The sequence below is a fragment of the Pseudopodoces humilis genome, chromosome 1 (assembly GCF_049639895.1).
Source record: "Pseudopodoces humilis isolate 2021_Gansu_Grassland_sample_001 chromosome 1, ASM4963989v1, whole genome shotgun sequence".
Taxonomy (NCBI): Eukaryota; Metazoa; Chordata; class Aves; order Passeriformes; family Paridae; genus Pseudopodoces; species Pseudopodoces humilis.
In genome coordinates this window covers 23,258,900-23,271,003 of record NC_142200.1, presented here as the reverse complement: position 1 = coordinate 23,271,003, position 12,104 = coordinate 23,258,900, and the positions used below count along the sequence as shown (strand labels likewise).

Sequence of the window (12,104 nt, the reverse complement as noted above, 5' to 3'; positions counted from 1 at the left end):
TTTTGGGTTTTTTTAACTGTCACCACAGCCCCATTTTTATGTGAGGGATATTGTGCACTCGTCTTTGAGGCCCCTGGTGCTCCCTGCCTTGAGATCCCAGGTTGCTGTGCAGCCCGTGTTCAGAGATGTGAGGAATCCTCACTGCACTTCTCAAGCAGCAAACTAGCCCAGCATGCACAATCTTTTTTCTACTTGAAAACATCCTTAGGGATTTTCTACTGAGGCTCAAAGGCAGTCATATATTTTATTTATTTTATTACAAGGCATGTAAGTAAAAACTTGCATATCTGAAAAAAGATATTAGATAGAAAACAGTAATAAAATTAACATTATTATCTTAATAAAATTGGTAATAAATACATTTCCCCTCGACATTAAAATGCTTGTTATTTTGCACAACAATAAATACAGCATAGCTCTGGCACAGAGAAAGGCCAAGGATAGATACAAGAAGTCCATGTGGTGGCATAAAAAAGCTCAGGTGATTTTTAAAGGTTTGGCATCCTGCACTTGATGCACTTTGATACAACTTGCACTTTAATTTTACTATGATTTTTAAATAGTTCCATAATATGAAAACAGGAGAGGAAAATTTGTTTGACTACAGGGTTTTTCCTTTAAATATTTTCAAAGTAAGAGATGTGTAAACTCACTGAAACTAATCCTTGAAATAAAGAAAAAATACCAAACATACAAACAGGTGTCTTTGTGCTTATTCTACAAAAATGCATTTTTTTTCAGCTGTGGGTGCTCAAGCCTGACCAGCCAACTGACAAGGGACCAATCTCCAGTCAGTTCCTCAATTCTTTACACAGTTTTAAAAATGAAATATTAATAACAAGGAGAAAGAGTAAAGACAGTAGTATTCACTTCCCAAGTTATGGCATTTGAGGTTCTTACACTATTATCCAAAGGTGAGAGGAGAAAGAACAGGTGTATTCCAGAACAGTTCCCAGCATAATTTTGGGTCATTCTGGTCTATAATTTTCTTTTCAAACTACTGACCAAAAGGAGGAAAAAAAAAAAAAAAAAAAAGGAAGAGATATTTCCATGCATTGTGCTGTTCTTATGCCAGCACATATCATCACAATCACAACTGTGAACCTAAGTCACTGATAGCCCAATCTAATATAGATTGATTGATTGTCCTATGACAAAGTTAGATAATGTCCACAAAATGCCACAAGCTCTGGCAGAGTCCAGTGTTCTTAAAGTACTGATAGGTCATGGCAAGACTTGGACTTGAGTTTGAAGGCCATGTTCTTGTTGTTCTTGGCAACTATTTTGCCCCAAAACCGCCTGGCTTTCTTGGGGATGCTCTCTCTCCGTTTCTGTAGTGCCAGTCGCTTCTCGTTCTTTTCCTTGCTGTCCCTCCGGAGCCGGACCTGCCGCACGATGCCTTCGAACAGCTCCTTCACGTTGTGCTGCACAGCTGCTGAGGTCTCAATGAACTTGCAGTCAAACACCACGGCACAGGCTCGCCCCTCTGCAAAATCACAAGGGGGACACATGGGGTCACAAGGCCCAGGAAGGGGGGAGCAGGGACAAGCTGCCACGTGCGGGGGCATCAGAGCCACCGGGGAATTCCTCAAGCCTGATATAGGCTCAGATAAATCTTTAATCACCCGATGCTGCCTGCTAGCCCACAATCCATCTGCCCTGCGTCACAGCTGCTTCCCAGAGGAGGGGGGAGGGATATGGGAGGAAAATCCCCTCCCGGTAAAGCCCAGCCCGAGCTGCTGGCTGTGAAGGTAGTGCAGAATGACTGACTTGAGCTGAGACACTGAAGGCTGGGAGGCCAGCAATGTCTCAATACCACCTGGCCATCTTCAGTGGAGACTCCTTCAAGCTGCACTGAAGGGTGATGCTGGCACTCTGCAAACATACAGCACAGCACTGGAAGCAGGGAACTTTCCTCCTTGGGCCGTGGTGTAAGCCAGAGCCTTGGAACTGTGGCAATTTCAGTAAGAACAGACACATGTACAAAACCCTTAATAAAGGGTGTCTATGGCTTTAGGGGTACATCTGAAATCTTAGCTCTTATTCTCAAATACATGAGCCTAAGCTAAATCTCACAGGTGTCTTTTACACACAAGTCTTCTGGCTTGCTGTGAATTCTTTGCCAAGGCCACTAAAGCAACATGAATTCACCTGCCATCTTTCTAAAGAACTTTCAAGCTGGGAAAAGAGGAATGAGAAGGCAACCCTGGGCTCCCTATGAACCCCTCAGTTCAAGCTCTTGGGGCAGCTGTGACAGGAGCCAGAGGAACTGTGCACATCCACAAAGAAAGGGAAAAAAGTCTAGCTCAACTGGGAAACAGAAGAGCAGAACACAGAGAAGAAAATGGTGAGCAGAAGAACCCACGTTTCTGATGGGCCAAGACGAGAATGTCTAATGCATGGTTGTGTATTCCGGCGTGTCACCTCAGCCTTAGGGAACACTCTCCAAGAAGAGATTTTACTAACTGAAGATGTTGGAAGCCAGCAGCAGTGCTCCCAACAGTCTCTCCATTCCTATTTATGGGCTTAGTGGTTATTCATTTGTGTGCAGCCAAGGGAAGGCTGATTTAGCATCCCAAAGCAGGGCAGTAAGGGGGACCTCTTTTGAAAGGCTGCACAGTTCCTGCCCAGACTAGCAAAACAAAGATTGAGAGGGAATTCTAATTCATCAGGGAGGACAGAGAACTGGTTATAAGGAAGAGAATTTTTGGCAGCAGAATAAAGGGGGCTAAACTTGTTGTGCATAAATATGCATGTGTTTTGGGAATACAAGGGGTTACAGCTACCAGAGAAATCACATATTGCAGTCGTCTTATACTAGGAGCTGGAAGAGAAGAAATCCCATTTATGATGGTACTTAATAAATATAGAAAAGGGATTATCTGACATATAACAGTATTACCAAGGAATGCTTAAGGACCTGGCAGACCCTTCCTAGTCCTCTGCCTTCTGTTCCAGTCTTCTTTTATTTTCTTACTCTTTTATTTCCCAGTCCCAATCACAACGTACTCCCTCAGCCAGAGCACTGCAGTTTGTCCAAAAGCTACTAGATGATTTTTAATGTTTATCTCGGGTTTATACTCATCATTTCCTTACCTGCCACTGAAACTTCACGGCACCTGACAAGGTCACTTTTATTGCCAACCAAAATAATGGGGATATCTTCTTTCTGGCGTGCCCTGCGGAGCTGTATTCTGAGTTCAGAGGCCTTCTCAAAGCTTGCTCGGTCTGTGATGGAGTAGACAATCAAGTAGGCGTCTCCCACTTGCATGCAGTGGTCTCGAATCCATTCTCCCTCACGCTGTTCAAATTGAATAGTCAGACATCGTTATGCCCAGAGCAGATTTTACTTAGAAAGTAAAACATTAGAGAATCCAAATGCATTCCTGCTGTAAACTGTAATGGGTATGGTTTGAATCACAGTTATACTACAAGTAATTCCAATGTGGTGATGGCATGAATGCTTTACCACAAAGGAGGGCAAAAACTTGCCCCCAGATAATTTATTGTGTTAGCTTTAGGCTGGAATGAACATGATCTGGAAAGAAAGCTTGAATATTTTGTTTTATCATTAAAAAATTGAAGACTTGCATTTCTTGGGCTCACAGTGCAGAGCCATTAGGCATGCTTGCCTTGATGTGGGGTTGGGTTAATCCTATATCTTGACTCTGATGTATGGAAACACCTATTTTCTTTCCCAAAGGAAACTTACTTTTTATATTAGCAGTTATTCATATACACTTTCCTTTCAGCATTGGCTAGAACAAATTAAAGTACCTTATTATCCCACATGTCGAGCAGTACAACAGTCGCACTTTCCCCATCCACCATCAGAGTTCTTTCATACGTGTCTTCTGGAAAGACAAGCAGAAATATATTGTGATATATTATTCTGTGTCATCATATACATTACAAAAATCCAAGTTGCTGAATGTGGGGGATTTATTCACAGAGTTATTGAGCCAAATTTTTGGCCGGCTCACATCCAGTTCTTTCCTCATTTCCATCAGCACTGAATCTGCGCTGTGTTCATTATTGGTTGCCTTACTTTCCATGATAGATGAAGGAGGCTGAAAGATCAGGAAACAAAATGTTCATTATTTTGGCTGATAGTCTCTTTATCTTATGTGGGAGAGAGAAAATAGAACCAGTGGAAGAAATAACCAAAGGCTGAACATTTGCCCCATGGGAGCAGCAGAGTCCAGCAAGGCTGAGTAATGGAAAATATTTGCTTTCGCTTTAGCATGGACAATTTACGGGTGAACAGTCACTGCTGCTGAGAGCAATACAGCAAACAGCCTACCAAGTGAGAAGGACAGGGTGTTGTGAAACAACAGCTATTGAGCTTGAGAAAGACTGAGATTTCTGTTGCACACACTCTCCCATTACACAGTTTCCCACATCACCTTTGATGTCAAACAGCAGAAAAATGAAAAAAGCACAGGTCAGTTATTTTGTACTGCAGCCATAAAAATTCATACCTAGATTACAAATGCCATGTGGCAAAATTCTGCTTAGATCTAAGGGGTCTGTTACCACTCTGAATTTTGATCAACTCTTGCTGTGAAATCTGCTTCAAACACCAATCTTTCTTCTTTTCCTCAAAGCTGGGGACATGAGGATGAGCAGTGAGGGGTTTGGACCCATTTCTAATCTCACACTAGTGGTCAGTGAAAAAAAAGCTAGTCCTAAGGTACTGCAACATTTAAAGGATCTGTCCCAACCACACTTTAGATAGGGCTGTCTCTAACCTGTGCCTCGTAAGACTTCTGTGTATACTGATGAAGTGAACTTTCCCCTAAACCATAATCAGAGCCTTTCCTCAAAGCTAGGGATCTACATCCCAGGAAAAGAATAAGCCAAAAATATTACACATTTAAAATAAAGTCAAAATGAGCCCATGCTTAAAATGTCAAGACTAAAAAGACAGATAATCAGTAGGAGTGGTTTCCCTCAAGGTCCCAAGAGTATGAGGCTTGTGTTCATGAATTAGCTTCATCTTACAGTCCGTAGCAAAACCTCTCCACAAAAGCAGCTGTACTCCTCTGTGAGCCAGCTACCCTGAAACTATCCTCTCACATAATGAAATTTCCAGTGTGTAAGCTAAAGTTCCAGTTTGTAAAGCTAAAGTAAATAATTTCTTCAAGTGACCAAGCGTCTGTGTGAGAAAAAGCTCCAGGCACAGCAGAGGACAAAAGAGTCCTTCTGTACTTCATTACATATAGAGAAGCTACAAATGCACAACCACACTCCTTGAAAATATTATGCCTAAATAGTCATCTTCAGCACCAATTTGCACCTTGGTCAGTCCTAAGGAACTTCCATAGAATATAAAACACTGAAAGTGAATGCTTAACTCATTTCATGCTGTTTTTGAAGCTGACACTAAAAAAGGAGAGGAGATAACAGCAAGAGTTCCAATTATCTCTTCAGAGCTGGCCTTGAAAATCTGTCATTGCTATACTCCAAGCAGTGCTGCTGGCAGTGCAATGGAAAGAGGAAACCACATGGCTTCACCTGAAGGAAAAGAAAACTGCCTGACAGGGGTGTGCAAAGCAAATCAGCTGCACTTTCTGATGGCTTGTCCATGGATCCTACCCTACTTCTGTCGTTTAGGACTAGGAAAGCTTTTATCAGAGATGCTCCAGGCTGAGGAGCTGGTAGAACTGTGGAAAAAGTTGATAGCAGAAGCTGAAGGCAGAGCACACCTAAATCAGTGAATTTTAAATCCCCCAAAGGCAAAATCTCTGTGTACCCAGTCTGAGACAGCAAGTGAGGAAAACGTGAGTTTGACCTTCCTGACACTGGGATTTTTTAGATCCTGGGCAAAACTTGCCCTAACTGGAGAGTTAAACACACAAAAAAGCAGCTGTCCTGCCTGTGTCCCACTGAAGGCTGGAAGAGAAGCCCAGAAATTCTCTCTGGTAGCACTGGCACCATCACACCAAGGGAATACAGGCAGGAGACAGAAGGGATATGGGGGAGACAAAGAGAGCCCTGCATGGTGACAAACAAAACCCAGCAGCAAACTGCATGTCCCCTGAAAGCAGCAGCAACTATGTCCTTAGAGACACAGCAGATTTCTGTGGCAGCACAGCCCTTCCACATCAACATCTTGCATACAATATAGTTCAGGGCTCGGTGCTCAGCTTCACCTTCTGCATGGTCTGATCTTTGGGGTTAAAGTACACTTTGCAATCCTAAACAAAGCAAAGGGGGAAAGCAAGGGGGAAGCATCAAAGAGAATCCTACAGCTCGTGTCTTTCCTCCATGGGCAACAGGAGTTTTCCTACTCTATTGAAAGACCTTTATTTTTTTTCCTCCTGGAGAAGACCATACTGTGCAAGTACCATGAAACAAGTTTTTTACTCAAAATTTTATATATTTTACTCAGAGTCCATTTAGCCTGTACTAAGGCAATGTGATTATACAGAAAGGCTGAGATGGCCTTCAGATAGATAGATAGATAGACAGACTTCTAATGGTAAATCTTTTGGAAGTGGCTTTTTCTTTATATATGATTTTAAAGTATTTAATTATTGTAAATCATTAGGACCTTCAGTTGTTTTCTCTCCCAAAAGGAAAGCTGGAGTCCACCCTGTGATGCCAGTGGTGACACAAATGTTGGACCAGCATGAAAGCTGATGCAGACTCCTGTGCAGTATCATCACAGGCAGGAATGAGTCAGTTTCCAGCAGGTGTTTTGGAATAAAATAACATGGGACTATGAATTGCATTCTTTCAGGGGCTTTCAATCACTGTTGGAGAATATCTTACTCATCTTATTTTGCTTTCTTGCTCTCTTAAAAGAGGTGCTTGAGTTCAATCAGTTTTGATGATCAGACCCAAAAGTTTGTTACTTTTGGTTTACATTAAATGGCCTCTCCCTTTTTCTGTGCCAATTACTACAGGCAGAGCTGACTGCAAGCAAACACCAACACCCCAGGACATCATTACCTACCTCCCAGCACCTCACAGTCACTGTCAATGCTGTCGTGCACCCCTGCAAAGATGTTGGCCAGCGAGGACTTGCCCACGCCGTGCTCCCCGATCAGCACCACCCGGTAGCAGCTGCTGCCAGACTCGGAGGAGATGACGGAGTCGGATGACTCCGAGGACCAGCTCCTTCTGTAATATTCATCAGGACTGATGGTGTATCGTTTCTGTGGGTTGTACTCATTGGAGTCTTTCTGGACCAGCAGATTCTTTCCATCGGCAGGGATGCTCCATCGCTGCTGCTGCTGGTGCAGACTGCTGTTGTGGGTGCGACGCATGGTAACATTGTTCAGAGTCATTTTTAACCCCTAGTGAGAAATAGGGAAATCACAGATGTTACCCACAAAATATTTAGAAATGCTCCCTCACTAGCTTCAAGGGGACACATCATGCTCCTCTGTAGGGACCTAGTATGTGAGGAAAGAAAAATTAACCTTTCTGCACTCCTGTGTACTTGGTGGTGCACAAAGAAACATTTCAGTTATTAGCTAGTGAGACAGAGCCTGTTTCCTAGGGATAACACCACCCTCACATGCTCAATCCTGTCTTGTTTAGCCTTCACTAGCTCAGGGCTGTGTGAGGTGCAGCCCTGTCCTGGAGAGAGGGAGGCATTGCTGTGTCCCTGGAGGAGAAGGAAGGGACGGTGCTCACCACACCGGTCCCACACAGCAGCTGCAGCCCTGCTGAGAGACTGTGGAACAGGCAATGTCCACCTCCTTTTGGCTCGACTGGGGACAAACAGACACTCGTCTCAGTTGCCTCCCACTGCCAGTGCAGCTGGGTGTACAGCATCTTTCTCCTTGTCTCAGCTAGAAGCTGGAACTCTTGGAAAGCAATAAGGCATTATTCACTGCACTCTTAGACAACCCTGGTACAAAAAGTCATGCAAGCAAGTCCTGCTGTAATGGGGTGGATTTGGTCTTATCTGTGGCCAGGTAAACAAAGAATGATTCTGCCTCAGACAGTGAATTTTTGGCTGGTAAAAGGGGGGATGTAGTGAAATCCAACAGCTTTTCTCCGGAGGTACAAGTTATAGCTTCTACAGGAGATATAACTGGGAGAAAAGGCTCATTAATTTACAGATATTAAGTCAATAACTTCATTACCACACAATTAATTAGATAGGTTGGCTCTTCTTATATAAGCATAGCACTTAATTACATTTTACTCAACAAACTCTATTTTGCCTTGCTTGGAGGCAGAGAAGAGTGATGTCATTCTCACAGGCCAATAGCTACCATTCTTAGGAAAGTTACTTTGAAGAATTCCAGCTCCCAAAGTGACCATTATTTAGACTTTTTTTCTTTTTGCCCTATATCTGATGTTTCTCTACTCTCTCCTCCATATCAGTAAATAGGAAAATAGTCCATAAAATTCCCCCAACCACTTTCAAACCTCAATAATAGGTGATGAACAATAAAAAAGTTCAGTAAAGCAACATGTACAAATTACTATTCTTCTTACAAAACTGCATGAAAACTTCTGTGAATAAATTCCCAGCAGGACCTAGGAGAAAAATATAGAAAAAGCACTGTCTGAACTTACTGCAGTATGCACAATATTTTCTCTGTGATGTGCAGTACTTTGGGGCATAATGAAATCGTTTGCATGGTCCTAGTCACATAACTTTGTCAGCAAGGAATACATCTAAAGAAGAAATCATGCACTAAGTAAAGGCTGCTTCACAAACAAGATTAAATATGTACTGTGGTTGAATTCTAAAATCACTTTTTCCTTATAGTATCCACATTGAAAAGACCAGATGAACAAAGCCAGATCTGATTCAATCAAACAACAGAGAGTAACTCACAACCTGCAACAAGCAGTCACTCACAAAACCATCACAAAAAAACCATTTTACGATTTAGCCTCTAACAAATTGCCATCCCTCATTAAGAAAAGCCAAATGAGTCCCTGTCACACACTGTGCTCCAAGTTCAAACTGGTTTTGCTACCCCATACTGCATTTAGCTGCCTGGGTCTCCAGCACCTCCAGGAAAAGACTGGGTCCAAATCCACTCTTACTTGTGCCAGGCTCCTGCAGCCAGTCCAGTGCTTTGCTCCCAGCGCCCTTCTCTCTCGGTGGGCTGTGACACACTGAGCAGCTCTGCCGAAGTAAATCCTCTCCTGCTTTGGGGCTGCCTCTTTAATTCTTCCTCAGCAAACCTGGTTTATATTAAGCCCATCTGATCAGAGACAGGGCTTTTCCGTGACGTGGCTGGCCTTTCCATACAACAGCCAGCCCCCAGCTGGGAGGAAGCAGACATGCAGAAGAGAAAAAACTTGCAAACAATCTCAAAAGACTTACTCAAAATCATGTGATTGTTTTAATGTTGCCAGTAAAATAAACACTTTTGGTTCTTGCATGATGAAAACAGGAAAGTGGAACAAAAATAAATAATACATGGCATTTTGCCTCAGACAGTTTTTAATTCAAATGTTTATCAAAATTAATGATGATTCAAAAATTACCTATGTTTATTAATGCATGACATTCTGTAAAAGTATCTGCTCTCTGTCTGCAAAACACAACCCCCTTGCTGGACAAAATATTTCTCTGAAATAAAATATCTGAATGTTATTTTGAAATTTTTTAGAAGTAGGAATATTATTCTAGGGACTTTGTTGGGGTTTTGTTTGTTTCTTTGTTTTTAAAGCTCCAATATTTACAAACCTGTTATTAATCTCTCTCAGCCTCCAAGTGACTGTACCCAGTCTCCTGAACTGCATAACCATCTCACTTCTACTTCAATATTTTACTACCAAGGGCTTGAAAAGACATCCAGCTATGAATTTAGTGTTACTGCAGCTGGATGTTGGCAAAGATGCATCAGAACACACAAAGTCTGCACAAAGTCACACAGTGTTGATGCTGTGCACAGGAACAATCACTATATAGCGTACATGTCACAAGCCCAGGGTCTGGTCCTTGAATTTTTATAGCCTCATAGCTGCTTGGCAGAAGAAATTTTGCCAGAAGGAAAAAAATCCAAACCTGTTGAAACTTGTAACAACATACTGCTTCATTAACAAAGAATGAGAAACTGTGACAGAACTACTTGCTAGGGCTACCACAACTTTTTTATAAGTATACATAAACTCTCTAGTCAGCTCCAAATTATCCAGACTCTGGATTAAATATAATGAGGTCCTACAGCTTTCTTTTATATTTACATATTTACATTTTATATTTACATTTATATTTACAATCTCCTGGTCCCTGAACCTAACAGGACAAGTTCTTATCCTAGAAAGCCTGAACAACTTTGGTTTTAAACAGGGGATTTTTGGTTTTTTTGTGCTACAGGCAAGCAAATCCTTAATTGACAATGAACCTTTATTGAAGGGAACAGTGACATACAGAAAACATCTCTTGTTAACACTGCAATTGAAATCTCCTTGCTTTGTTTCCTTTTTGGCTCTACTGCATTCCTGTGTCTTTCATGAGGATTATCAGGTACCTCCTGAGCCATTCTCAAGTTTTAAAAGCCAAGAGCTTCTCACAAAGTAATAGGTACTCATCAATGTACATGGAAATTATGCAGATCTACCAAGGGTAGAATTTAGCAAATACATGCCCTGATTTTCCTTCACCTGTATTTCAGTGCTTGGCAGCAGTTAAACTGGCCCCAGGTCCTCCTCTTCTCCTCAGCTGTCTCTTACATATCAGGTTCTGGGGCTCTGCTGCTGAGTGATAATCCCAAAGAGCACAAAGTGCCACATCCCTCTGTATAGGTTGTACAGAGAGGCTTGTAATTCTTACTGCACAAAATGTAACTATATCTCTCTCCTGGAAGGTTTGTGGCATGGACAGTACTTTGCAAAAACACTTTTCCTGTTGGCATTCTCAGCTGAAACTGCTTGGTTTCTTGAAACATACTGAAAACCATGAAGGTGAGTGGGTGGTTGGAGTACAATGCTCTGCACCTCAGGTTTGCATAGCTCTCTATAAGTTGTCTGTAATTTGTCACTGTTGAGTAAAAAAACAAAACCTGTCCTCTGCAGGACTGGAGAGATTTATGGCCAGAGTGATTGCAGCAAAACTGCAGGCTCTAATGTCTCACCCAAATGTTTAGCATATATCACAGCAGAAAGTGCAGACAGAAGAAATAAAGCAAAGTCAGAAAAGCCTTTGTGTTTAGTTGCAGTTACTGCTAGATTAGGAATCATTAGAAAGGCACTGAGAATCATCTTTCATATCCTCTGCATAAAATTCAAGGCAGACAAAGAAAACACATCTCTCCAGAACCACACAATATATCTCTTCCATAAAGCCATCAAGAAGGGTTGTCCCAACATGGCATGAAGTGCTTGTACTTGGGGAACTTCCACACATGCTTTCCTTTGTACTGTCTCTTCTGAGCCTTTCTGGTTTTTGGACAATTAACTCTCCAGGTCCCATTCTGCACTACACATCCACAGGATGAAGCATTGTTGATCCTCACAAAATGCCATCAGCACTCATGAACTTCACTCTATCTGTGGGGGAAACACTTCATTACTCGCTTTTAAAGCTGGAGAGAGATGAAGCCTTTTTAGCCTCCAGGTACTTACAAGGGATAGCAGCAGATTGATTACTGAAATATATGAGCTGAGTCCTTCTCAGGGACAAAAACAATCCCACAGATCGATGGAGACTGGTGCAGTCCTGGTCTGTTCAGCCCCTTTGCACTCTTTGCTGGTCAACACTTGTGCAAATCTTGTGCCTGCCCAAGACACAGGCACAAGAAGAGACAAACCATAAGGCCAGTGCTGTCGCAAAGCACACGAGTGCTTGAACGTAACTGCCTGGTGCAGCATTGAAATTCAGAGACATTGTTTTTCTTCCATCTTATCCACTCTCTGTTTCATTAATCACATCTTAAAGGAATTCTCCCTACAGCCAGGATGAAGTAAACATTGCAGAGTAGCAGCTCTGCAATCTTTCCCCAGCCAATTACAATTAGACCAGGTGATGCCCAGAGCAATTAGGCAGAAATTTTCTATTGGATATAAAAGCAGTGCAGTGGTTTTAGCTGACACTTAATTAGCCAGTTTGAATTTATTTATATTGTGGCAAAAGTAGTTCCTCAGACTTTCTGGTGTAAGGGTTGTCCACAGAGAGGACA

The 12,104-nt window shown here is 42.2% G+C and overlaps 1 protein-coding gene across 1 annotated transcript; it reads right to left on the bottom strand.

The window, feature by feature from the left end:
- Positions 1-230: 230 nt before the first annotated feature.
- On the bottom strand, positions 231-9,172 carry GEM (GTP binding protein overexpressed in skeletal muscle). The gene is made up of 5 exons (XM_005517022.3): positions 9,022-9,172; positions 6,962-7,304; positions 3,778-3,854; positions 3,097-3,301; positions 231-1,486 (listed from the first exon to the last, which is right to left on the bottom strand). The coding sequence occupies exons 2-5, from the start codon at positions 7,293-7,295 to the stop codon at positions 1,209-1,211; spliced, it is 894 nt and encodes a 297-aa protein (XP_005517079.1). The 5' UTR covers positions 7,296-7,304; positions 9,022-9,172; the 3' UTR covers positions 231-1,208.
- Positions 9,173-12,104: the final 2,932 nt, after the last annotated feature.

Coding starts and splice junctions, on each gene's coding strand:
- GEM (XM_005517022.3), bottom strand. CDS start 7,295: ATGACTCTGAACAATGTTACCATGCGTCGCACCCACAACAGCAGTCTG. Junction 3,855..6,961: donor TGACTGTGAGGTGCTGGGAG/GTAGGTAATGAT, acceptor TTGTCTTTCCAG/AAGACACGTATGAAAGAACT. Junction 1,487..3,096: donor CCGTGAAGTTTCAGTGGCAG/GTAAGGAAATGA, acceptor GTGATTTTGCAG/AGGGGCGAGCCTGTGCCGTG.